The sequence below is a fragment of the Camelina sativa genome, chromosome 6, assembly GCF_030686135.1.
Source record: "Camelina sativa cultivar CO46 ecotype springtype chromosome 6, ASM3068613v1".
NCBI lineage: Eukaryota > Viridiplantae > Streptophyta > Magnoliopsida > Brassicales > Brassicaceae > Camelina > Camelina sativa.
The window spans coordinates 2277992-2303642 of NC_141885.1; the positions used below are offsets into that span (position 1 = coordinate 2277992).

Sequence of the window (25651 nt, forward strand, 5' to 3'; positions counted from 1 at the left end):
GGTATTGAACTCGGTCATTAATTCTACTCTTTTGTTTTTTTAATGCTATAAATAGCTTTTATCTTCTCCATCATTCTTTTATTTAAAGATTTTGGATTTTTACTTTTGCTTTCACTTCTATTCCACTGGTAACTAACTCCTTAGTCTTTATTGGTTTCATTTTTTTATTATTTTTCTTTGTTTTTAGTGTTCTTTCATTATATTTCTGTTTGATACTCACAAAATATATTCATCTTTGTTGTTTATCTAGTGATATCATTTCCTTACGTAGCGCCAAATTCAAACACAAGTGCTTTCTCTTAGTAGACTGTATCGATCGTGCGATAAGGTAACGTTGCAGAATATTTTGAAACATAAATTTCTAGAAGATTCTTTTCGGCAGATTAAAACCTTGAATGATACTAATAGAAGTACGTATGTTAAAAAATTTGTTTTATAATAGTTATCGTTTTAGATTTTTAATGCATATTTTTGGTAAAAGTATCAATTTTATTCTAACTGTTTTAATGTTTTGACCAATAAAAAAATAAAAATATATATTAAAGAATGGTTAAATAGAAAAATTTAGTTAGTCGTTTTCTTAATCTGACAAACTAATTTAAACTGGAGGGAGTAGCTAATTTTGCATGATGTATTTCTATTATTTTAGTTTGTTTGATGATTTCTAAATCCTTCGCAACTAACTTTTCATCGTCGTGATTTTCATTTCGCAGGGTTTGTTTCTTTTAAACTATTTTCTCTTAAACCGGGGAGAGAAAAAAAATAAAGAAATGGGTTTGCCTTCTTCTCAAAAGTCGTATATTCTTTTGCTCCTCTCTTTTCTCAATGTCTCCACCATTTACTCACGGAAGCAATCAAAAGAAGACGTGCTTTTTGGCGGGAACTTTCCGGCTATGTATGTTATTGGAGATTCATTGGTCGATCCAGGAAATAATAACCATCTTCCGACGTTGATCAAAGCGAATTATCCACCTTATGGTTCTGACTTTGAAGGGGGCAAAGCTACCGGACGTTTTAGCAATGGCAAAACAATTGCTGACTACATTGGTATAAGAACAAAATGTTTTGTATCTCTAATTTTTTCTTTTAGGGGGATTATATTTTTAACAAGAAAATATTATAAGCTTCCTTTGGTTCCTGCTTATTTGGGATTATCTGACAGCCGGAAGGACATTATCTCAACTGGTTTTAATTATGCTTCTGCTGGCTGTGGGATTCTTCATCTCACAGGAAAGATTGCGGTAAGTTTCGATATTCTGCAAAAAAGATATTCGCAGTTTCGGTTTCGAAAATTATAACTAATGGATTTTATTTTGATTCATTACATGAACAGGGAAGATGTCTCTCGTTGAGGACCCAAGTTGATATGTTCGAGGAGACCATCGAAAATAATCTGAAGACGAATTTTAAAGCGCCATTTGCGCTGAGAGAACACTTGGAGCAATCTTTGTTCATGACCGTGATTGGGGTTAACGACTATGCAAACTTCTATACTAGGTTAACCGATGCAAATAATTTCGCGGACAAGCTTCTTCATAAGTTCTTGGAACAAATAGAGGTAAAAGGGTGTTCACATTTTTTTCCTTGAGCATTACATTATTTGGTTAATAACGTTTAATCTATAATTCAGATCAACCGAATCAAACGGATCCAAACCATACTTATAAACCAATATTCTAACCGAGAACCGAAACGATTATACAAGTTAATCAAGATTAATTCTACTAAATATTTTAATTTTTGCTGCAGAAATTGCATGAGTTAGGAGCAAGAAAGTTCTTCGTCAACAACATTAAACCATTAGGATGTTACCCGAATATGATAGCAAAAACCGTGCCACGCGGAAGCTGCAACGAACGTGTAAACCTTGCGATCAGCATTTACAACGAGAAGCTTAGAAATAGCCTACCTGTTATGAAGAAAAAATTAAACAACACTTCTTTTTTGTACTCCGATTACTTCAAGTTCATGTTGGGACTAAGAGGACCGTCAAAAAACCAAGTTAGTTCGAATCTATTGAACACGACAGGCCCGTGTTGTCCTTTAGATTACGATGGAAGTTTAACCTCAAGTTGCAAGCGCAGTTCGGTTTCGTGTAAGGCACCAGACACTACTCATATTTTCTTTGATCCGCGTCATCCGACTCAGTTGGCGAATCTCATGTACTCCATTGCATGTTTCGACGAGAGAACTATTTGCCATGTGGTGTGATTGAGCAATCTTTAGAACAACACCTATGTGGTTGTTGTTTATTTCTTTTATCATCAATTCTTGAAACATTTTGTTACCAAGTCTTGACGTGTTTCTCAATATTCAACTCAACGTAATTACTTTTTAATTGATTTCTAGGATCGAGGTGATCCTATCAATGTTCTAAAGAATCCGGACCCTCCGATTCAAACCCGGTTTGGAAATCGATCAAGGTTACGTTATATATATTTTATTTAATTCGTTTTGATAAGAACAAAGTCATAATTCATATCCATACGAAAGCTTCAAAGGTTCAAAATTTTGGTATACATGTAAACCATTAAATAAGCCGTTACAACGTAATAAAAAAAAAACTACAAAAGCAAATTAAACACACCATAAAACAAACATATTGACTTTAAACTATAAGGTTATATATCTATAAAAATATTTTTATATGTAGAAGCTGGCATGTTATTATTATTATTATTCTAGAATTAGTTGTTCTTGGGAGGATGATGCTTAGCTCTCCAATAATCAGCAGTGTAAGCAACGAGACCATCCTCTTCAACACTTTTGCTCGAGTTTCTCTCTGTCTCTCCAGCTCCTCTCTTCAGTGTTGTTTCTTCTTCTTCTTCTTCTCCATTTGTCATCATCATCAGTTTTCTTCCTCCTATGATCTTCTTCATTACATCACCATATTCAGTCGCCTGTTTAATAGTTATCCAACGGGTTTAGGGAATAACTTGTTTGTTTATAGGAAGAAAACAACATAGAAACTTACTTTGATAACGTGAGAAATAGTAAAAATGTAAAATTCATCGAATGAAAGTTTTTTTTTTTTGAATATGCGTTATGGAATGAAAGATATGATCATAGAAAGAAAACAAAAATAACGGCATAATAAAAATAATATATTATTTTTCAATGAAAATAGGAGCATTGAATATAAATGGGAAAATAAAATTGCATGATTGATAAGAAACTACTATTATATACCTTAGCAGTTGAAACGAAGTCACCGCTTGATTGTTGATTCCCATCTTCTAATGATGAAGAAAACAAAGAACAAATTAGGTTACTATTTGAATTTGACCAAGTGATTATAGCTATTAAGACTAGAATTTTCATGCATGCATGTGTATATAATTATGCATGCAAAGTAAAAGTAAAATAAATCTTAACGAAATATGTTTTTTTTTGTGATGCTTTATTGGTTTGAGTAACGAAAGTAAAAGGCTATATAGGCTTTATGATTTTTTCTCTATTATGGATAGGCTTATGATTTTTTCTCTATTATGGATAGGCTTTATGATTTTTGTTCTGTTAATGCAAATTCGAGAAGATAGTGTGAGGAGAGAGAGAGAGACACTAACCATGAAGTGAATATCGAAAGGAGAAACATAAAAGAAGAATGATCAACACACATAGAATCTTTGACAAAGTAGTCATGAGTCTTTTCTATTCGCTCCTTCACCTCCCTTCAAAACTAGGTATATTCCTTTAGTTTTCTGATAATATATCCTTACAATTTAATTTAAGCAGGAGGTCGAATTATAAACAGAAAGAGATGGGTCTATATATAGGAGATTGTTGACGATGTGTTTTAAGTTCGTGTCCATAACCATGTGTCTCAATTAACGTGTAATGTATGGATTCCTAAGATAAAAATTGTACTTGAACATATTTACGATGTCTGCCATAACGTCCATATTCAAACCACTTGAATTTTTATGTATTGACAGTGACACACACACATTACACATTTACACGTACATATATATGTGACAACCCGTCCCGCGGACTCCACTAGCCCACCATTAGATGTTCCAACGGACCGTCCGTGGATTCTGCTAACCCACCGCTCATATCAATTGGTGACAATTTGTCATGTGGGAATGTTGTAAAAAAGTGGAGACCAGAGTTCGAGGAACGCCTGACGCACCAATAACCAACTGGTGGATTGGTATATCCACAGTGATGGGTTATGATCGATGCCCTGCAGAGCCAACTTGGAGTCCGTTTGGGCGGCTAGCAGTGGGCTAGCAGAGTCCAAGGACGGTCCATTGGGGCAGCTAGCAGTGGGCTAGTGGGGTCCGTAGGATGGGTTGTCACATAAAAATCAATTTTTATGTAACAACCCGTCCCGTGGACCCTACTAGCCTCACTGCTAGCTTGCCCCCATGGGCTAAAAGCTGGTCCTGCAGGGCATCGATCCTAACCCCTCACTGTGGCAAATAGAACTACTCATCCAAATCCACAGTAGGTTATTGGTGCGCCAGGCGTTCCTCGAACCCTGGTCCTCACTCTTTATCAACATTTCCACAGGACAAGTTGCCACCAATTGATCTGAATGTCCCCTACGACACGGGACGGGTTGTCACCTACTAAAACGACTTGACCCGTTTTTTGTTAATAAATAATAAATACACTACAACTAGTGGTCCCATACCCACTAGCCATCTAACCACAAACACAACCAACCGCGGAAATAACAGATACCAATAACCAATAAATAATCCAATCATAATCCAATAACCGATATTAATTCCAAATCATAAACTAATGATCCAAACAGCATAAACCAGAGAACCAGCAATCCTAAACAACATTCTAGGACTCAACTCTAGCAACCTAACAGAAGCTAGACAACCAAGCGAACCACTAGAACATCCTCCTCTTCATTGCCTTGATTCCACGATCACACTTTGCCTTTACCTGCACCACAAACGCAAATTGCAATGCATGACTATTTTATATACACTCAGTAAGGCAATCCTCCCATCTACTGGGCTATACACACAAGTAATAGAGACATCTCTAACCATCAATAAACAATCAACAATCAACAATAACAAACCAAGACTCAGCATCGACCGACACCAACATGCATAGACCGACACCAGATGGATGTTGTGTCGACCAACGCACGATCTGCATCGACCTACGCAAGATCTGCATCGACCGATGCTCCCATTGCATCGACCGATGCTCCCATTGCATCGACCGATGCTCCCATTGCATCGACCGACGCATGCTCGACATAGCACAAAAACCCTAGATTTTACGCGCCGTCCTCGCATTTGCGTCGACCGACGCACAAAGTACATCGACCGATGCAATGCCGAGCATCGTTTTCCCCCGAAGCTTCTCGCCGGATCTTCGTTCCTACAACCACAAAACTCGATCCCAAGCCACAAGAAAACTTCCTAACGTCCCAAATATCAATCTAACATGTCTAACAACACATAACACGCAAATTAGAGAGATCTCTAGCTTAGATAAGCCATGGTCATGCACTTACCTTTGCCAAGAAGTTTTTGAACCTTAAACAATCAAGAACACGCTCCTAGGAAGCTCCTACAACGTCCTAAGTCTCAGATCTCACCAGAAAAAGCCATCAATCCACAAAAAATCACCAAGAACACCAAGATCACTCTTTCTCTCTTTTCTCTCTCTCAAAAGCGGCCAAAACAACTAATGAGACAAAAGAAACGACTTAAGGGTTTCTCCACTTTTTCTTTGCCCAAAACGCAGCGTTCACTTAAACTCGTCTGCAAAAAACAACCTTGCATCGACCGATGCAATCCCTAAACCGAGATTTCGGTTCGCGGATGTTACAATATCTTAGTACATAATTTTTAAATAAACTAGAATCGGTAATAAAGTCAAATAATATTAATTTTCAAAACCTTTTAGATTTTTTTCTACTGTTTAATTTCTATTTTGATCAAATAAATCTTATAATCTAGTAATATTTGTAAATGTTAGGACCTAGGAGGTCAAAAGGACTCATAACCTATGTCAAAAAATATATTCTTTTCCCACGTCAAATATATATATACTCTCGCAAATTTAGACAAACAAAGGGACGAGTCTGCATGAATGCTCGAGTCTGCACATGCTTTTCTATTTAGTGGAAAGCAATTTCTCAATCTCAATGCCTTAACTTTCTATTCATGCTTGATAGTTCATAGTAATATCTCATAAATCATTTATTTATCTGAAAGAATAAACCGAAATAAATGGTAATTATTGTACGGACAACATAGAAGAGTAAACAGAAATAAATTCCCTTTTTCTCTGACCCTATGAACTTATGAATGGCATGTATACAAAACAATAAAAACATTTATTCATCTCTGATATTTTTTTACCAGAAACCATTACATCTAGTTTGTAAGAGTTTCACTTTTAATTAATTTATTCTTTAGAAAGATGGCCGTGTTACAGACACTTTCAGAATTTTAATGTTACTTCTACTATACATTGAATTCTAATTAGTAACAATTCTAAATATTCATCAACATATTTTTTAAGAAAAAATGAAATTAACTTGTTTATACGTACATATATATAACAACTTAAGAAGTATCAAAGCTATTTCATGTTGTTATACGAACTTAATTACCCTTAGTTACCACCAAGAAAAACTTTCATGGCCAATATATAATATACATAAAGGTTATAATAAATACAAATAATCAGTAATTTTTAAAAAAACCTTCCCTATTTTCTTATTATAAGAAGATTAAAAAATATAGAAAAATAATCTAAGGTTCGATAAACAAGAAGTTGCTTTGAAAAGTCCCTAATTAAACATCGAAGAACGGAGAGTAAAAATTGTGGTCCGTTGAATAAAGATTTGTAAACAAGAAAACAACATTGGCGTAAACTGTAATTTATGAATTTGCGTGCTTTGTGCTTGTTGTCGACCTCCATATCGGTTTACGATGAGCCACACTCTTTAAAAACATTCAAGATTTACATTCATTTCTATATTTATATTTTTGTGTTACTAAACTTACTATATATAGATATTATATTATACACAATACAAAAGCCCATATAGTTATCTAACTTAAGTGGTTTTTCATTTACCAATATAAAATTTGTAGATATCTTACATGGTTTTATTTTCAAACAATTCCAAAACTTTTACACCTTGTTCTGATAATACTTTTGATCAATAGACCATTCATAAATTCGAAGTTTGGATACAAAAATAAGACAAATTAACACCATTTACATAATTTTGTCATTCTTAAAAGAAAATCGCAATTTTTGTTTTTTTTTTTCTTTCTTTTATATGCAGAACCACATATTATAGTCACGAAGAAGGTAAGAATTGCAAAATAAGTAGAGGACGGTGAGAAGTCGGTAACTATATAAGTTTTAGTTAAAATTAGTTAATGGGTATGGAGTGTATAACCTTTGATTTGGATTTTTCCAATAATTGGCAATCGTGTAGCTTCGTTAGACCAAGTATGATTGTAGTAGTTTATTTAGTCCAGATGACCCCTTCCACCAAAGACCTTCACATCACTTCAAAATTCTAAACAGTTTTATTTTGCCTTGGTGTATGCATGTGAGTCTTACACTTTTACTAACCCTATGTTCAGGCTCAGTATAGGCCTCTTTCATCCTCAAATCTCTAGTTAAATTATTACGGGCCGTAACATATAGGCCCAATAAGCTTATACGTATGAATTTTAAAGTAATTAAATAAATTCGCACCACTGAGCGCGTGAGTTCAGTGTTCAGACATATATTAGGTGTGATTTTCTGTAAACAACCCCGTTTAAAATCCTTTGGTTTTGGTTTTGTTAATGTACCATAAATTTAAAACCTCTATAAATTAATAAAGTAATAAAATTCGATAAAATAATAAGATAATATTTTTTTTGAAATCTTCAAGTAAAATATAGTCTCAATAATATTATAAATTAATAATCATGTAAATTTTTATATATATATATATATATGTTGATATAATAAAGTATGTTACTCCTAAACCTCATATCTATAAAACAATTGTTATGTTATATCTTCAAACTATAATGATATAAATTATTCTATAACATTTCATAAAAATAGCTAAACCTTTTTAAGGTTTTCAATATCTAAATATACATCATTTACATTTTGATAGTTTGATAGACTATTAAAATACGACAATTGATATTCTTATTCATAAATTGGAATTTATGTACATCTTGTGTATAAGTGAATTTATCTACAATATTTATAATTTACTGTCAATAATGTTTTTTAAGTATTTCAAATTCAATTCCAATACCATAAAATTATGTATAGGACCCGTGCGTTGCACATGAGTATAATTAATTAAAATTTATTTTCATATAATTTGATGTTAAATTTTATTTTATTTAACCTATACTTTTTATTCTTATTTTCTTAGAAGGTCAATATTATCTTCTACATTTGTAGTAACTTCAAAAAGTGTAGAAATGATTGTCGTGTCTTGTCTTGTCTCGTCTGAGCCATGACTAATTTTTAGTAGGTCAGTATTATCCAAAAAATTGTTGAAAGAAGCCATGAGAAAATAAAAGGTAGAATGTTTGTAACTTTTGAATATGAATTATGGTGAACTGGTGGAAATGATGATGATAGGAAGATCATATAACTGGGGTAGTAATTTTAATCATGGTTTTTGTATTAAATTTTTTAAAAATTCACTTCCCTCCAAGTAAGTTTTTAGAACCAAAAATATGAATCCGTAGTAGGTTTTAAGTTTAACCAAAAATAATATAATTCTTTTTTGGGTTTATTTATTTTATTTTTTAAATATAAATACATTGGCATAGACTTATAAATAATTATATGTTTTGAGGATTAAATGATTAAAGGTGCTTTGAGCTCTGTAATGTTGACACATTAGCTTTTTAGTGAGAATGTTTCTCTTTAAATATATAGGGGATTAACAACATCCGAAATTTTAATCTTATTTTGCTAAAATTGTCTCAATTCAAAATTTTTTAAAAAATAAAAAAAATATCTATAGATTAATAATTATATTTATACTATAAAATAATAATTATTAATTTATAGATAAATTAATATCACTATAAATTAATAAAATGTTTTGGTCCAAGCATTATTAATTTATAGAGGTTTTTACTGTAAAGTTAAAAAGCTATCTGTAATTACGGTTTAATTTTTTTTAATATAAAGTTGTAATTGATTCCGATCGCCAATTATTGGAAAACCAATCGGGTTTAGAGTTGTTTAGTTTGGTTTGGTATTGTTTTATTTTTCCGTCTACACTGAAAGAGGCGCGTGTGAAACAAACGGATAATCCTACGGTATTGATGAAATGGCTTATCGTAGACCTCACAAAATCTCTCTTACTCTATACACCGCCTTCTTCTAGAAACCTCTACTACAGCCCACTCTCCTTAAACCTTTAACCTTTTAATAGGGTTTTTAGGTTACTCTTTGTTCAACTACTCACTCTCTACGAACTCTTTTTCTTATTCTCTCTTTTAAGAGATAGAGAGAGATTGTGAAAATCTCAAATCTTTTCACCGTTTCGAATCTAATGGCTCCTGCTTTGAGTAGAAGTCTATACACGACTCCTTTGACTTCAGTTCCCATCACTCCGCTCTCTTCTTCTTCCTCTCGTCTCTCTCATCTCAGAACCTCGTTTCTGCCTCGTGGCGGCGCTCTTAGAACCGGCGTTTCGTGTACCTGGAATCTCGAGAAGAGATGTGAACGATTCGCTGTGAAGTGTGACGCCGCCGTGGCTGAGAAAGAGACGACTGAGGAAGGCTCCGGTGAGAAGTTTGAGTACCAAGCCGAGGTTGGCTTCTCTCTTTTCATTTCTTTAAAGTTTCAATTTTTATTTTGTGGGCATCTCTCATTTTAATTGTACAAATCGAATTCTCATGTGTCGTTGCAGTGGATATAAAGATTTAAGATTTGATTGTTGAAATCTCGATTTTGCAGGTTAGTAGATTGTTGGATTTGATTGTTCATAGCTTATACAGTCACAAGGAGGTGTTTCTCAGGGAACTTGTAAGGTGAGTTCAAATTTTTTTTGTGATATATACTAATGGATTTGTTTTTTTAGAATTGATTTGTGTGTTTATGTTAAAAATCTGGTTTTTTGGATGTATTTTGTATGTATTCAGTAATGCAAGTGATGCTTTGGATAAGTTGAGGTTTATGAGTGTAACAGAGCCTGCTTTGCTTGGTGATGGTGGAGAGCTTGAAATTAGGATTAAGCCTGATCCTGACAACGGAACCATTACCATAACGTATGGAGTGAATTCTTATCCTTTATTTTCATTTTGTTACATGAGTATTGACAATGATGTAGAACTGTTACTTTAACGAGTTTTGATGTGAATATGCAGCGATACTGGTATTGGTATGACAAAGGAAGAACTTATAGACTGCCTTGGAACTATTGCTCAAAGTGGTACTTCGAAATTCTTGAAGGCTCTAAAGGTTATATATAATATCCATCTCTTTGAATACTTGTTGCTAGCAATGTCAGAGTTTACTGACTGATTATACTAATACTTCTATCTTTATTCAGGAAAACAAGGACCTTGGTGCTGACAATGGTTTGATAGGACAGTTTGGTGTTGGGTTTTACTCTGCTTTCTTAGTTGCGGAAAGGGTGAAGACTTTAAACTTTTGTTTTTTGTTAGTGTCTTCTTGTTAGTATATTTGTTATGAGGAGTGGGCTTATAGTTTTCTCTTCTTTCAGATTGTTGTTTCCACCAAAAGCCCCAAATCTGACAAGCAATATGTTTGGGAATCGGTAGCTGATAGTAGCTCATATGTGATCAGAGAAGAAACAGACCCTGATAACATTCTACGACGTGGAACGCAAATCACCTTGTATTTGAGGGTACTTTTCAATCATTCTTCCCATTGATGTGTTGGATATTGAGATCTCTTATAGTTTATTTGTATTTTTATTTTCTGGCTGCAGGACGATGACAAATACGAATTCGCGGAGTCTACGAGAATCAAGAACCTTGTGAAGAATTACTCTCAGTTCGTTGGGTTTCCCATCTATACATGGCAGGAAAAATCTAGGACTGTAGAGGTGAGGATGGTAGTTTTGTTTTCATAACTGTAACAGTGTTTTCACGTTGCTAATGTGTTTTGAAAATTTGTAAATTGGTGTAGGTTGAAGAGGAAGAACCAGTGAAGGAAGGAGAAGAGGTAAAATCATTATGTTTTTGATTGTCTGTATAAGCTGTTTAAAACCAAGTACTGTCGTAGACTTTTGTTTGCTGAGTTGATTTTGTTACTTGTTTGTTTCCAGGGTGAGCCAAAGAAAAAGAAGACAACTAAAACTGAGAAGTACTGGGATTGGGAACTAGCCAACGAGACTAAACCGCTTTGGGTAAGCCTGATAGCTTTAACATGTGTTTTGTTTTCGTTCAAAATGTTTGCTGATTATTTTGTGTCTTTTGAATAGATGCGCAATTCAAAGGAAGTGGAAAAGGAAGAGTACAATGAGTTCTACAAAAAGGCTTTCAATGAGTTCTTGGATCCACTTGCTAACACACACTTCACAACTGAGGTCCTTGTCCTTTATTAGACTATTTACATATATATCAACTTATGAATTCTTTTGGTTCTTACTAATTATATCATCTTGATTCTTAAAGGGTGAGGTTGAGTTCAGGAGCATTTTGTACATTCCTGGGATGGGTCCTCTTAATAACGAAGACGTGACAAACCCTAAGACAAAGAACATTCGTCTCTACGTGAAGCGTGTGTTTATCTCTGACGATTTTGATGGAGAACTTGTGAGTCTTCTGTATATATTAGTTCTTTCTTTTGTAGAACCTTCTTTTGATTTCCATTTTTGTCTGACCATGTTTCGTAATCTGTTCGCAGTTCCCGAGATACTTGAGCTTTGTGAAGGGTGTGGTAGACTCAGATGATCTTCCTCTTAACGTTTCCCGTGAAATTCTCCAAGAAAGCAGGATTGTAAGTGGTCAACAGTTAGTAAGACAACTGTTTATTATATAAGAGTCTCACTGTTTTCTTGATGATGTTCACAGGTAAGAATCATGAGAAAGAGGCTCATTAGGAAAACTTTTGACATGATTCAAGAAATCTCAGAAAGTGAAAACAAAGAGGTATGTATTTCCCTAATCCAATTTTGTTCACTTAAGCTCTTTTGAAGATCAGAGATACTAATGTGGTACAAATGATTCCAGGATTACAAAAAATTCTGGGAGAACTTTGGTAGATTCCTTAAATTGGGTTGTATCGAAGACACTGGTAACCACAAACGTATTACACCGCTTCTTAGATTCTTCAGTTCCAAGAATGAAGAGGAGTTGACAAGCTTGGATGAATATATCGAGAACATGGGAGAGAACCAAAAGGCGATCTACTACCTTGCAACCGATAGTCTAAAAAGTGCCAAGTCTGCCCCTTTCTTGGAGAAACTAATCCAAAAAGACATCGAGGTATATGCTTCAAGATTAGGTTTTCATCTTCAAATAATATTGTCTTGGTGCATGATTCTGGTTTGATTTGCTTTCTTACCGCTGGCTTTTTGAATGATAGGTTTTGTACTTGGTTGAACCAATTGATGAGGTTGCAATTCAGAATTTACAAACCTACAAAGAAAAGAAGTTTGTTGATATCAGCAAAGAAGATTTGGAACTCGGTAAGTATTGTTTTCATCAAATCTGGTGCGTTTCTCTTGACCATTTGTTTGTAACAAATTCTGTCTATTCTCGCAGGAGATGAAGATGAAGTAAAGGAGAGGGAAGCTAAACAAGAGTTTAACCTTCTCTGTGACTGGATAAAACAGCAGCTCGGTGAAAAAGTTGCTAAAGTCCAAGTCTCAAATCGTTTGAGCTCTTCTCCTTGTGTGCTTGTCTCAGGCAAATTCGGATGGTCAGCTAACATGGAAAGGTTTGTACTTTAGCAAAAGCTATATTAAAACCGAAATTAACATCATCAAACTCAAACTTATTGTGGCTGTTTATGGTGACAGATTAATGAAGGCACAAGCTCTTGGAGACACTTCAAGCTTGGAGTTCATGAGAGGTAGGAGAATCCTAGAGATCAATCCAGATCATCCCATCATCAAAGACTTGAATGTAAGTGCATGCTATATATTCATTCCTTAAGGAATCTCTCGTCTCAGAGATCTCTAAAAATGCCATTAATATTTGTAAATTTTCTGGTGTAGGCTGCTTGTAAGAATGCACCAGAGAGCGCTGAAGCAACAAGAGTGGTTGACCTCTTATATGACACTGCTATAATCTCAAGTGGATTTACTGTAAGAAATCCAATAGCTCTTTAGCTTTGATGTGTTTCCAAGTATAATGTCAAATGGATCTTTTGACTCACTTTTGATGTGTTTGTTGAACAGCCTGATAGCCCGGCTGAGCTGGGGAACAAGATATATGAGATGATGGCAATGGCGGTTGGAGGAAGATGGGGTAGAGTTGAAGAAGAAGAAGAAAGCTCGACTGTGAATGGAGGAGATGACAAAAGTGGAGAAGCAGAAGTAATTGAACCATCTGAAGTTAGGGCAGAGAGCGATCCTTGGCAAGATTGATCCTCTTTTTTATTTACCTTCTTTTGTCTGCCGGTGAATTTTTGACACAATGCTTTATATTTCCATTAGCAGTATCATGGGCCTATGAAAGCCCATTACTAAATCAACCGTGAACAAGATCTATCCAGTATTTGTAGTTTTTTTTTTCAATAGCTAAAATAATTTTGGGAGGAATTACACACAAAAGAAGTTTCTCAAGAAAGTCTTCTCTGAAGTCTGACTCTGAATTATGTGTAAAACTACAAATGTAACATATTTACAAATCCAACAATAGGTCATCATCAGCATATGTATCTTTTAGATATGGTTGGTATTAACATTATTTTGCTCTTCTAGATATTACGCAGCGTTAATACTGATGCTGATTATGCTGTAAATGATGTCCGTCTCGCACATCAGCAAAACGTTCTGATCAACCCCCGACCGGCGACGGTGCATAAGAAATTGATTTTCTTAGAAAATTTATTTCTCTCTTTGTATTTATTAATTGAAAAAGGAGTTTTATCCCCTCTATTTCAATTTTTTCTTAATATTCGTAGGTTTGATGAGTTAATTGAAATTATAGACTGGTTTGAAATATGTTTTAGAAAATACGTTTTACTTGAATGGTGCTGAAATTTTTACCTAGAGTAAATTGGAATAATAATACATAATTATTTATAAGGAAAAATGAGTTTTAAAAGTTCCAAAATTTTGCTATCTCGAAATGGTTTCATTCTCAAAAAAATTTACAATCTTAAAAATAAATTCACATTTTTAAAAGTCTCCAATGTTCGCTAGGATCATACTTTTTTCTGTTTTTTTTTTTAATTACTAACCCGATTAATATCCAAACCCTATTACGCGGGGTAACGCGATTTAGTGAAATCGAACTCCTGTGATCAGTTGTAGATATGATGCTATAACCACTTGACGAAATACATTTTCAATATCATACATTTTTTTTTTTGTCAACCATTGGGCCACAATGGTGTGATGGTGAATTATGCATTAAGAACTTATCATTGATCATTGCACTAAGGTCACTTCACAATATCATACATTTTTATATGGAAGATTATAGAAAAAGTATGATTCATCAATTTAGTGAGAAACAATCAGAGCAAATATATTTACAAAATAGAAAATAAATATCTATAAAACTAATTTCAAAATTTAAATATATTCTGAACGATAAGTTGCATAAATAATAAAATCTATTATATTTATATTAAATTCTTAAGAAGGTTATTAACAAAATTTTGTTTTCAAATGAAATTAAAATAGATACTATAATTTTATTATGAATGAAATTAATAAAAAAATTATTTTTAAAAATAGATTTCTATATGAAATAAAATTTATGAGTTTTCAGTGATATAATTACATAAGTATTATATATTGATTTAAATTAAATATTATACATTTCTATTTGAATAATTTTTCTAAAAAGGTAAATTATGATATCCAAATTAGTATGAAATCGTTTTAGATGCCATTCTCATATTTTAATTTAATCTAGAAAATAAATTCATTACCATTCTTACTGTTCATTCCTAACTAAATTTATTTTATTCCTTTTATTCCTTAATTAAATAATTTATATATGTTTCCTTTCAACATTTTTGTATTTTCACTCATATTTATTAGTTTTATCTTGTTAAACCATCAATTACCCTCACCAAATCAAATGGCATCTAAAGCGATTTCTCTCATGCTCGTTTCGCTAATTCTTACATGTAAGTCTATATATATTATCATGAAACATCGATTCACATGCTAATTAAATGTACTGAATAAATTTGGTTTGCAATCACTAATGAAATCGATCTCTCGATATTAGGCATCAGATCAGTGACCATACCTGTAGCTGAAGCTCAAGTCAAATATCATAGCTGCTCGACCATAGATGATTGCCAAGATGTTCATTGTTTAATCGCATCGGTAAAGTGTATAGATTCTCATTGTCAATGTTCGCCGATTTCACCACCTTCAATCAGAAAAAATCTTAATCTACTACCAGCTGAGACTCCATTACCGTGCAAGACAGCAAGTGATTGTGAGGATAAGCTTACTTGTGTTTTTGGAAAATTTATTTGCGAAAACTCACAATGTCGTTGCTTAGTTAAATAAATGGTTAGTGAACTTACAAAACTGAAAATTTTATGTTATGTCTTTGTGATTTTGATGATAAAATAAAACGAATTTAATAAAGAACTTTTTTTTTGTTTGTTTTGGATTTGTATGAAACTGTCACTATTTTTTTTTATCAAAATATTAATAGTAATTAAAAACTTATGAAATTGAGGATGTATTATAAGTTAAGGAATTTCACCGTCAACAATCAACATGTATTCTTTACGAAAAATACTTAAATGTAATCAATCACCATATTCAAATTATTTCATAAGTATAAATTTTGAGAAATATATATATCTATATTTTGGTGGAAAAAATAATATCTACCATAAATGAAACATGGACTTATCCATCCTATTGCTTTATAACTTATAAGTAACTTTCAATTTGATTTCTAAGTAACAGAAAAATAAATTTAGATTAATTTTGTTCTGATTCACTTCAGAAAGTGGTGTTGCCACTAGCTAGTCACCTTTGCATGACTTTCCATTTTTTCTGCTAATATTTAAAAAACTTGGAAGGACATGTTGACCAAAAAATCTTATATTAATTAAGTGGTCAATGAGAAAACAATAATCAATGAGAAAACAATAAAAACATTTCAAAGACCACAATAAATGTTTGAACAAGCAAACACTGAAAATACGCGTCAAAGAACACAATAAAAAAGTTACAATATATAGTCATCAAAATCATTCCTCTAAACACACAAAATCTGAAGAGAAAAAAAAAAATTTTTCCATCTTCTATTCTATCAATGGCGTCTAAACCAACATCGCTTTTCCTCTTCTTCTTTCTCATCTCTTGTAAGTTTCCCTCTTTAGAATTCTATTACATGCATCTGCAACAACATCAATTTTGCAACATGTTTAAAAAATTCGTTTGAATATCATGTAGGCACATTTTTGTTGCATGAAACCAATGCATCAAGAAAAATGGGTACAAGCTATATTCCACTGTGCGGATCAAGAGATGATTGTGATGGCATATGGTGTAAAGGAAGAGGAGGAAAGACTGGACAGTGTAACATGTGGCCTTGTAACTTTGATGAATATTGTCGTAAGATTGTTCGTTGCAAAGACTTGCCAGGACCATATTGTATGGAAGGAATATGTACTTGTTAAAAAAATACTTTGTTTTTTTTTAAAATGCATAGTGCATTACTAAAATAAAGTAGTTTATTAGATAATTCGTTTTCCTGCTGTTACGTTGTAGTCACTATACAAACACCATGTTTACTATTATATATGTTAGCAAATTTTGCTGAATTTAGCAAATTTAGAGGGGTTTTATCTTTTCTACTTGTGAACAGTCAAGAATTTAAACATCTTCTCTTATGTAACGATTATCGTCATTTATATAACCAAGTCTTTAGAAACCATGCATTCACCTTTTTAATACGGTAATAGTGATTTATGTTTTATTTTATTTTATTTTAATTTGTTTCGATGCTTGGTCCATTGCAATCGCTATGACACATTAATATAATCATCAAAATGTAAGGACCACCAATTTGTTTTTCGTCAAATTGTAAGGACAACCAATTAACATTTTATTAATACATTATATAACGAAACACACGTTTTTAGTGAATAAAATAAAATTAGATCATGTAACCGAAAGAGTTGGATGTCAAATGAATGAAAAGAATAAAATATTAAAATATATGAATCTCTAACAGTTATGGTATTATATATACAATATTGATCCTCCTCCTTTTAATAAAAAGTTAAAAAAAAAAAAAAGAAAAAAAAAGGAAGGTTAACAGTATGGACGATTTGGAGGTGACAAAAGTTTCTGGTGACCAGATGCGACTATGACTGATGTTGGGGAGAAAGGTCAACCACTGGGAGATCTGTCGGATGTGCCGGGAGTATGGGTGAGGAAGGTGACAGGGAGTATTAGTGGGGGGATGCCGTGTCCGGAGAAGGTCCTAGCAGATGAGTTTGTGACAAAGAGGCTAAGGTTGAACTTTCCGGATAGTGAGGATGGAGAACCGGTGGTCACTATTGCAAAGGAGGTGATGGATGCGATGAATAGTTTGAGGCAGAAGTGTATGATTGTAAAAGTGTTTGGTCGGAGTGTTCTTGCTGTGATGAATAGGAAACTACGAGAACTTTGGAAACCAAAAGGTGTTTTCTTTGTTTTGGATCTTCCAAGGCAATTTTTTCTGATCATGTTTGAAAATGAGGAGGAATACTTGGCGGCTTTAACAGGTGGTTCATGGAAGGCGTTCGGGAGCTGTCTTATGACCCAAGCATGGTCTCCGGACTTTGATCCTTTGAAGGATGATATTGAAACAACTCCTGTTTGTGTTAGGTTGTCGAATATTCCAGTCAATTTGTACTATAGAGCCATTATGATGGGGATTGCTGGAGGTTTGGGAACACCGATTAGGGTGGATTTGACTACTCTAAGTTTTGCGAGAGCTAGGTTTGCACGTATCTGTGTGTAGGTAAACATGAAGAAGCTATTGAAAGGGTCAGTGGTCATTAATGGTTAACGGTACTTTGTGTCATATGAGGGGCTCACGAACATATGTTCTAAATGTGGGATCTACGGCCACACGAATCATGGGTGTCCGAAAGGGGCGCGGGAGAGGGTAGAACTGGAGAGGGTAGAATCGGAGAGGGAGGTGGATCAGACAATAGCACCTGCTTGTCGGGTGTCTAGTGGTGAGAATAATGAGTCGGATGGTTTCACGGTGGTTCAAGGGACAAGGAGGAGGTCGGAGCAGCGAGGTTCCTTGTCGGTTGAGAGATCAAGCGAGAATATTGATCAGAATCTACAGGATATTACAGGAAGGAAAGTTTCCGAAAATGTTGAGATTGCGAACAGTTTTGGAAGCCTGGGGGAAGATATTGGATCTCTAGAGGGAAGGAAATGAGATATGCGTTCAGTGGGAAATAAGGAAAATGTTAATATTTCAACTAAAGTTAGTGATGGAAAGAGTATGGCACAAGCAAAAGGAGCGGAGGGGGATCAAAATTTGACGAAGAATACATGTATGGATCGATTTAGTTTTAAGGCCCAGTGGGCTGGACCTAGAAAAGATAATAACCTTAATAGGCTTAAAGTGAAGTCTGGTAAAGTTACCAGGCCTAGTAGAGGGTTTGTCTTTGGTCCATCAAGTGGTTCTATGGAGCTATCCGCATCGGGAAAGAGATTGCGGGTGGAGAAGGCGAATGTTGGCCGTCCGAGAGGTTTAGTCGATCGGAGTAGGGATGTTGTCGGGGTTGGGCAAACTAACCAGAGTGATGTTTTGGTGGATGTGCCAATATCGGATGGAGGCGAGGACAGTATACGACCTTTCGTCGGAATGTTGACAGAGACGCATATTGCATAACGGTCTTCCCCAATGGTTCTTGTCGAGTGGAGAGTATTAAGGATGAATTGCCTATTTTGGAATTGCCGGGGGGCTAACAAACCTAATTTTAGACGATCGATCAGATATATGTTGAAGAGATATAGTACGGATGTTCTTGCGATTTTTGAGACGCATGGAGGAGGAGACCGAGCCAAACGGATTTGCCAAGGTCTGGGGTTTGAGAATTCAGTTCGTGTGGACGCAGTTGGTCAGAGTGGCGGAATTTGGATGCTATGGAGGTCAAGTGTGGGGGTGGTTACCATTGTCCAAGCTGTTGATCAGTTTATTCATGCTAGAATTGAGACTGGTGAGGAGATTCTTCATTTGGTGATTGTTTACGCGGCTCCAACAGTTAGTCGAAGGAGTGGGTTATGGAGCATGTTGAAGGATACAGTTTCTGATATAGATGGCCCTTTAGTGATTGGAGGAGATTTTTATACTATTGTGCGGTTAGATGAAAGAACTCGGGGTAATGGCAGCTTGTCACCAGATTCTGTGGCTTTTGGGAATTGGATAAATGAGCTGGCTTTAATTGACTTGGGGTTCAGAGGAAGTAAGTATACCTGGAAACGAGGATGTGTGGCAAATCATTTTGTGGCTAAAAGGTTGGATATGATCTTATGTTGTGCCCACTCAAGGATAAAATGGCAAGAGGCGTCGGTGACCCATTTACCGTTTATGTCATCGGATCACTTGCCACTGAATCTGCAGTTTGTTCTAGAGGGGAAAGGAGACCCGCGTAGATGCCCATTCCGGTTTGAAGCTGCATGGTTGGAGTATAGTGGGTTTAAGGATCTACTCGCAACTTCTTGGAATGGTCTTTAACAACATCTGAGGCGCTTCAGCACCATAAGGTAAAACTCAAACAATGTAGTAGAGAGGTCTTCGGTAATATTCAGAGACGAAAAGAGCAGTTGATGCTTGATATTGCAGCTGCTCAGGCTGAGTCGGAAGTGACTCAAACGGATGCTCTGCTAATAAGGGAGGCTGAGTTAAATAAGGAGTTTGATAGAGTGTTGGAGCAAGAAGAGATACTTTGGTTTCAGAAGTCGCGGGAGAAACTGATTACTTTAGGAGACAGAAATACCAAGTACTTCCATACACAGACTATTATTCGGAGGAGGTGGAATAGAATCGAAATGTTACAGGACACTGAGGAGAGATGGGTGTCTGACTCTAATCAGCTAGAGAAGTTAGCTGTGAACTATTTTCCAGGTTATATTCCATGGAGGATGTTGAGCCTGTGGCTCCGAAGTTATCTCATGTGGGGTTTACAACTCTGAGTCAGGGGAGATCACTGAGTTACACAAACCAGTTTTAGCTCTGGAAGTGGAAGGTGCGGTTAGAAGCATGGGACAGTTTAAAGCACCCGGAACCGATGGCTTTCAACCGATTGGGAAGTAGTGGGGGATTCGTCATCCGGTTTGCTTTGGAGTTTTTTGAGTCAGGTAAATTGCCTGCTGGAACTAATAATGCGTTGGTTGTTCTTATTGCCAAGGTGTTGAAACCAAAGAGGATCACTCAATTTCGACCCATCAGTCGATGTAATGTTTTATTCAAAACAATTACTAAGATCATGATAGTTAGATTGAAGAAGGTGATTATCAATCTTATTGGTCCTGCACATGCTAGTTTTATCCCGGGACGTTTGAGCTCTGATAATATTGTCATTGTCCAAGAGGCGGTGCATTCCATGAGACGGAAGAAGGGACGGAAAGGCTGGATGTTGTTAAAATTAGACTTGGAGAAAACCTATGACCGTATTTGCTGGTATTATATCGAGGATACACTGGTAGCTGCAGGTTTTTCTGCAGTTTGGGTGGAATGGATCATGGGTTGTGTGACGAGTCCGACTATGAATATTCTCTGGAATGGTGAAAAAAACTGAAGGATTTAAGCCAGCTACAGGGCTTAGGCAGGGTGATCCCCTGTCGCCTTACTTGTTTGTGCTCTGTATGGAGCGATTGTGTCATCAGATTGAGTTTTCTGTAGCTTCGAAGGAGTGGAAGCCAATCAGGTTATCTCAAGGAGGTCCTCTTTTGTCACATATTTGCTTTGCTGATGATATCATTTTGTTTGCGGAGGCTTCAGTGGTGCAAATTCGTGTTATTAGACGGGTGTTGGAGCGGTTCTGTAGTGCGTCTGGTCAGAAAGTGAGTTTGGATAAGTCCAAAATCTTCTTCTCGTCAAATGTAAGTCGGGAGTTGGCCAGTTTGATCAGTGTAGAGAGTGGGATCAAGGTAACTACGAATTTAGGCAAATATTTGGGAATGCCTGTCTTGCATAAACAAATCAATAAGGAGACCTTTGGAGAAGTGGTGGAGAGAGTAGGTTCATGGCTTGCTGGATGGAGGGGAAGATTTCTGAGTGTTGCGGAAAGGTTAACTCTAACGAAGTCAATACTATCATCTATCCCGGTGTATTCGATGTCTACAATAATATTAGCGAGTTTGACAGTTAAGATGTTGGACAAGTTATCACGTAATTTTTTGTGAGGAAGTACCAAGGAGAAGAGAAAGCATCGCCTTGTTGCCTAGAATCGTGTCTATACTCCGAAGAAAGAGGGAGGACTTGGAGTTCGGTCCGTGAAAAAAATGAATAAAGCATTAATTGCTAAGGTGGGCTGGAGGTTGCTACAGAAGAAAGATAGTTTATGGGCAAAAGTGCTAAGAAGTAAATACAAAGTGGGGAGTGTACAAGATCTGAGGTGGCTCGTTGTTAAGAGCCATTGGTCCTCTACCTGGAGGAGTGTAGGAGTGGGGTTGCGTGAGGTGGTATGCTTGGGGTTGAGTTGGGTGATGGGCAATGGAAGGACTAGCAGATTTTGGAAAGATACTTGGTTACTTGGTGAACCGCTAGAGGGGTTGGTAATAAGGACACTGCCGGCTGGATATGAGCATCTCACTGCCTATGATATGTGGAGAGAGGGGGGGGGGGGGAGGGTGGGATCTAAATCGAATTATGCCTTTTCTCCCTGACTATGTTCGGTTGTCCCTTGCGGCTATAGTGGTGGACACAATAACATGAGCTTGTGATAGAATGTCTTGGAGTGGTAGTGCGGATGGCAGGTTCTCTGTTAAATCTGCATATGCATTTATAACTCAAGATCCTCTACCTGGACATCGATGGGGAAATTTCTTTGAGCGGGTATGGAAAGTAGTTGCTCCAGAGCGTGTCAAGACTTTTCTGTGGCTGACAGGGAACCAGGCTTTGATGACGAACATGGAGCGCTATCGCCGACATTTAAGTGATATGAGTGTTTGTACTGTTTGAAGGGGAGGGGAAGAAACCATAATTCATATACTGAGAGATTGTCCTGCAATTATGGGAGTTTGGCAGCGGCTGGTCCCCTCACGGCCAAGGGTTGAGTTCTATTCAAAGTCGATTCTTGAATGGTTATTTGAAAATCTGGGAAGTAGGAAATGAGTGGGTAATATTGAGTGGGCTACGCTGTTTTCTGTGGTTGTTTGGTGGAGTTGGAAGTGGCGATGTGGAGATGTATATGGGGAAAATCGAAAATGCAGGGATCGGGTGAAGTTTGTGAAGGATATAGAACGTGAGGTTCTATCTGCTCAGTCACAACAGGGAGGTCAACAGCGACAAAGCTCACGGTTGAGAGACTTATTTTGTGGAGTTTTCCGTCAGTTTGTTGGATGAAGCTTAATATTGATGGAGCATCAAGGGGGAATCCGGGTCTGGCAACAGCTGGTGGTGTTCTACGCGATAGTGCAGGGAACTGGTGTGTGGACTTTATATTAAATATTGGAGTGTGCTCAGCACCACTAGCTGAATTGTGGGGAGTATATTATGGGTTGGACTTGGCTAGGTAGCATCGTGTGCCATGTTTGGAGGTGGAGATAGACTCAGGCATGGTGGTGGGCTTTCTACGGACAGGGATTTGTGATTCACATCCACTGTCCTTCCTAGCACGTTTGTGCTACGTCTTTATTTCAAGGGACTGGATAGTCCGGGTAAAACATGTTTACCGGGAGGCTAATCGTCTTGCCGATGGGTTAGCTAACACGCTTTTTCTTTACCGTTGGGGTTTCAGAGATTAGATACTTGTCCTACTGTTGTGAACTCCATCCTTTTGGAGGACTTGAACGGGGCTGTGTATTCGCGTAATGTTCGTGTTTAATTTTTTGCTTTAATAATATGGGAGACATTGTCTCCCCTCTCTTACCAAAAAAAAAAACAGTTATGATATTATAATCAGCCAGAAAAAGAGTAATATAATCAATTGAGTAAAAGTAAAATGTTTATATGTGTTATAAAAAACATCTTAATCATTAGATCTTGATAAATGTTAGATGGATTTAGTTACTCTTTTTGATAACACATATGATAATTAAGGTCCATCCAGTATTAAAGAAAAAAATCAGTGTACTTTTACCAAAAAGATGTGCAATAATAGGCACCATATATTATTTAATTACAGATATTTTTTTCTTTAATCTCTTGACCATATCAATATTTATATGACACACTTTCTATTATTTATGACGCTTTTCATGCATGTACAATACTTATAAAAAGTTGCAGGTAGATTCTTTGTTTTTAAAATCCCCGCCTAGTACCGATTATGCCCCGTAAAATCGCTATGCCCACCCTCTCCGCCTCGATTAATGATTAATTCCCGCCTAGCATCAATTATCCGATTATACCGCCTAATCCAATTAATTCTGCATAATTTTGTATATATTGATTATTTTTGGAACCAAATATAACTAATGTACGAACTTTTAATTAAAATCATTTTTTTTTAAATTAAGTTTTTATGTTTTAGTCAATCAAACATAAATTGTTCAGTTGTTCAAACAATTTAACCTCGTTTGTAAATTAGTTTGTAATTAGCCTTGTTCTCATATAATTAGTTTGTTAAACAACTCAGTTAGAATAATATAATGTAGAATATATATTTCAGCAAAATTCATGTAAAAAGATGCTTTTTTGTTAGGTTTGCTTTCTTTTCACCTTTTGTCTCGACTATAAATTTCGATCATTGTCTACGTTCTTAGAACACAATTCACTATCTTCTTTAGAATCCAAAATCGTAAGCCACTTTTTCATCGTACACATGTGATATACTGATATATATATATATATATATTTAAACACCTATATAGCTATATGTACAGACACGAAACTATGCATGCACAACATGATGATCACATAAACACATAAAGATGCATTATAACTCCATATTGTTTAATTTCTTATTTAACTTGCTTCCTTTTAATTGGGATATGAGTATAATCATATCCCATATGTTTAGGGAAACATAATCGAATATAATCAAGGCAGTGATCCTCCACCACGACGGCAATGCATCTTTCGACGAAATGCCCGAGAGGGATGGTGTTTCGGTACAATTAATGATCTTAGCTTGCTTACCAAATAGACAATTGAAGTGGCTCGCTCATCATTACACTATTCAACTTCCTCTTTGATATAGTTTATTTTATGTGCTTTGTTGGTTTTAATTAGGCAACTAAGATGCTAAGAGAAATGAAAGTGACGTCAATGATCGTTGGCGTGACTTCACTAGCTGACCATGAAGAGGAGCGTAGGGCTTTTATGGAAGCTGGACTTAACCATTGCTTAGCAAAACCCTTATCCAAGGAAACTCTCCTCCCTCTCATTAACCACATCTTGGATGCTTAATGGTTGACGTCGTTTCATCATGGATCTATGCAGGTTTTCTATCCTAAGAAAATATAATAATGTCTATACATACACGTGTCTATTATATATATATATATATATATATATATATATATATATATATATCTGTATGTGTTTCTTTTAAAATTTAGTGGAGAAGTGTTTCAATAGAAAAATCAATGACAAAGATAAAAGAATCGAGAGGAGATCATCAAATTGGGAAGAACATGTCGATGATATATAAGAAGAAACTAACGGTGCTGATCGTTGACGATGATCCATATCGCCGTGCACATCACATGGGAGTCATTCAAATGGCTGGAGGATTTGCGTACATGGCAAGAAACGCCGAGGATGCGCGGTGAACCTCCAACGTAATTGTGACTCTTTCAACCTTATTATCAATTTATCATGGATAATGATATGCCTCTCATCGTTGGAGTTCCCGTAAGTATCATCATGGTAATCCTAATTAACTAGGTGTAGGATATATTATAAACCCTCATTAATTAATGACTGTTTTGATCGTTCACTAATCACTAGTACTAGTATTGTATGATACTAAAAACTAGTAGTATAGTATGATACTAATTCACATAATGTGATTATTAATTTGTTTTATAATTTCACTCTAATTATAATAAACTAAAATATAATTTAATTTATAGAGAAATAGCTGAATACATACTTCATTTTAAGAGAGAACAAAATGTATATTTAAAATTACAATTTGATTAGTTTGAAGTTCCTGGCATATATTTATATTTATAGTAATTTAAATTTTTTATATTCAAACCAAAAATCAGTTATATATTCACAATAAATTTATTTTTATGATTTTTCACATATTTTATTAACTTACATATTCAATCAAATATTTTGTAACTATTGTATTTGTAATTATATCCATATTTTAAGGTACTAAATATTAATTAATTGCAATTATTTATCTATAATAG

The 25651-nt window shown here is 35.3% G+C and overlaps 7 protein-coding genes and 1 long non-coding RNA gene across 10 annotated transcripts; 7 read left to right on the forward strand and 1 right to left on the reverse strand.

The window, feature by feature from the left end:
• Positions 1–142: 142 nt before the first annotated feature.
• On the forward strand, positions 143–2338 carry LOC104790151 (GDSL esterase/lipase At2g04020-like). Of its 2 annotated transcripts, XR_015559594.1 has the most exons (5): positions 143–328; positions 714–1047; positions 1163–1241; positions 1334–1558; positions 1750–2338. XR_015559594.1 is itself a non-coding variant. In XM_087454069.1 (4 exons), exons 2-4 carry the CDS (start codon positions 771–773, stop codon positions 2209–2211), a joined length of 1158 nt encoding a protein of 385 aa, XP_087310195.1. In that variant the 5' UTR covers positions 145–328; positions 714–770; the 3' UTR covers positions 2212–2338. The 2 variants fall into 2 exon arrangements, 1 of the variants encoding a protein (XP_087310195.1); XM_087454069.1 differs by having other exon boundaries at positions 145–328; positions 714–1241.
• A 114-nt stretch (positions 2339–2452) lies between these two features.
• Positions 2453–3741, reverse strand: LOC104790152 (protein GOLVEN 7). 2 transcript variants are annotated; one of them, XM_010515858.3, is made up of 3 exons: positions 3567–3741; positions 3190–3236; positions 2453–2900 (listed from the first exon to the last, which is right to left on the reverse strand). In XM_010515858.3, the coding sequence occupies exons 1-3, from the start codon at positions 3640–3642 to the stop codon at positions 2688–2690; spliced, it is 336 nt and encodes a 111-aa protein (XP_010514160.1). In that variant the 5' UTR covers positions 3643–3741; the 3' UTR covers positions 2453–2687. The 2 variants fall into 2 exon arrangements, with proteins under 2 accessions (XP_010514160.1, XP_019102041.1); XM_019246496.2 differs by having other exon boundaries at positions 3190–3233; positions 3567–3727.
• Positions 3742–9272: 5531 nt separating this feature from the next.
• Positions 9273–13729, forward strand: LOC104790153 (heat shock protein 90-5, chloroplastic). Its single transcript, XM_010515860.3, has 19 exons — positions 9273–9793; positions 9940–10013; positions 10125–10250; positions 10350–10443; positions 10535–10618; positions 10709–10852; positions 10937–11053; positions 11137–11172; positions 11276–11356; positions 11432–11536; positions 11625–11765; positions 11857–11949; positions 12024–12101; positions 12183–12437; positions 12538–12640; positions 12717–12891; positions 12974–13079; positions 13172–13261; positions 13355–13729. The coding sequence occupies exons 1-19, from the start codon at positions 9533–9535 to the stop codon at positions 13541–13543; spliced, it is 2352 nt and encodes a 783-aa protein (XP_010514162.1). The 5' UTR covers positions 9273–9532; the 3' UTR covers positions 13544–13729.
• A 1422-nt stretch (positions 13730–15151) lies between these two features.
• On the forward strand, positions 15152–15736 carry LOC147942149 (uncharacterized). Its single transcript, XR_015558998.1, has 2 exons — positions 15152–15261; positions 15366–15736. It is a non-coding gene; the product is annotated as an uncharacterized LOC147942149 (long non-coding RNA).
• A 593-nt stretch (positions 15737–16329) lies between these two features.
• Positions 16330–16850, forward strand: LOC109133417 (defensin-like protein 293). Its single transcript, XM_019246517.2, has 2 exons — positions 16330–16467; positions 16559–16850. The coding sequence occupies exons 1-2, from the start codon at positions 16419–16421 to the stop codon at positions 16783–16785; spliced, it is 276 nt and encodes a 91-aa protein (XP_019102062.1). The 5' UTR covers positions 16330–16418; the 3' UTR covers positions 16786–16850.
• Positions 16851–17477: 627 nt separating this feature from the next.
• On the forward strand, positions 17478–18548 carry LOC147942150 (uncharacterized). Its single transcript, XM_087455942.1, has 3 exons — positions 17478–18039; positions 18117–18142; positions 18186–18548. Exons 1-3 carry the CDS (start codon positions 17478–17480, stop codon positions 18546–18548), a joined length of 951 nt encoding a protein of 316 aa, XP_087312068.1.
• A 567-nt stretch (positions 18549–19115) lies between these two features.
• LOC147942151 (uncharacterized) lies at positions 19116–20311 on the forward strand. Its single transcript, XM_087455943.1, has 2 exons — positions 19116–19581; positions 19821–20311. Exons 1-2 carry the CDS (start codon positions 19116–19118, stop codon positions 20309–20311), a joined length of 957 nt encoding a protein of 318 aa, XP_087312069.1.
• Positions 20312–24871: 4560 nt separating this feature from the next.
• On the forward strand, positions 24872–25057 carry LOC147942152 (uncharacterized). Its single transcript, XM_087455944.1, has one exon. The coding sequence runs from the start codon at positions 24872–24874 to the stop codon at positions 25055–25057; it is 186 nt and encodes a 61-aa protein (XP_087312070.1).
• The last annotated feature ends 594 nt before the right edge of the window (positions 25058–25651 follow it).

Coding starts and splice junctions, on each gene's coding strand:
- LOC147942151 (XM_087455943.1), top strand. CDS start 19,116: ATGTTGAAGAGATATAGTACGGATGTTCTTGCGATTTTTGAGACGCAT. Junction 19,582..19,820: donor TGACTTGGGGTTCAGAGGAA/GTAAGTATACCT, acceptor AGTGGGTTTAAG/GATCTACTCGCAACTTCTTG.
- LOC104790153 (XM_010515860.3), top strand. CDS start 9,533: ATGGCTCCTGCTTTGAGTAGAAGTCTATACACGACTCCTTTGACTTCA. Junction 11,537..11,624: donor ACACACACTTCACAACTGAG/GTCCTTGTCCTT, acceptor TGATTCTTAAAG/GGTGAGGTTGAGTTCAGGAG. Junction 11,766..11,856: donor ACGATTTTGATGGAGAACTT/GTGAGTCTTCTG, acceptor ATCTGTTCGCAG/TTCCCGAGATACTTGAGCTT.
- LOC147942150 (XM_087455942.1), top strand. CDS start 17,478: ATGACTGATGTTGGGGAGAAAGGTCAACCACTGGGAGATCTGTCGGAT. Junction 18,040..18,116: donor TATGATGGGGATTGCTGGAG/GTTTGGGAACAC, acceptor ATCTGTGTGTAG/GTAAACATGAAGAAGCTATT. Junction 18,143..18,185: donor ATGAAGAAGCTATTGAAAGG/GTCAGTGGTCAT, acceptor GTGTCATATGAG/GGGCTCACGAACATATGTTC.
- LOC104790152 (XM_010515858.3), bottom strand. CDS start 3,642: ATGACTACTTTGTCAAAGATTCTATGTGTGTTGATCATTCTTCTTTTA. Junction 3,237..3,566: donor CTTTCGATATTCACTTCATG/GTTAGTGTCTCT, acceptor CTTCATCATTAG/AAGATGGGAATCAACAATCA. Junction 2,901..3,189: donor ACTTCGTTTCAACTGCTAAG/GTATATAATAGT, acceptor ACTATTAAACAG/GCGACTGAATATGGTGATGT.
- LOC104790151 (XM_087454069.1), top strand. CDS start 771: ATGGGTTTGCCTTCTTCTCAAAAGTCGTATATTCTTTTGCTCCTCTCT. Junction 1,242..1,333: donor ATCTCACAGGAAAGATTGCG/GTAAGTTTCGAT, acceptor TTACATGAACAG/GGAAGATGTCTCTCGTTGAG. Junction 1,559..1,749: donor AGTTCTTGGAACAAATAGAG/GTAAAAGGGTGT, acceptor TTTTTGCTGCAG/AAATTGCATGAGTTAGGAGC.
- LOC109133417 (XM_019246517.2), top strand. CDS start 16,419: ATGGCGTCTAAACCAACATCGCTTTTCCTCTTCTTCTTTCTCATCTCT. Junction 16,468..16,558: donor CTTCTTCTTTCTCATCTCTT/GTAAGTTTCCCT, acceptor AATATCATGTAG/GCACATTTTTGTTGCATGAA.
- LOC147942152 (XM_087455944.1), top strand. CDS start 24,872: ATGACAAAGATAAAAGAATCGAGAGGAGATCATCAAATTGGGAAGAAC.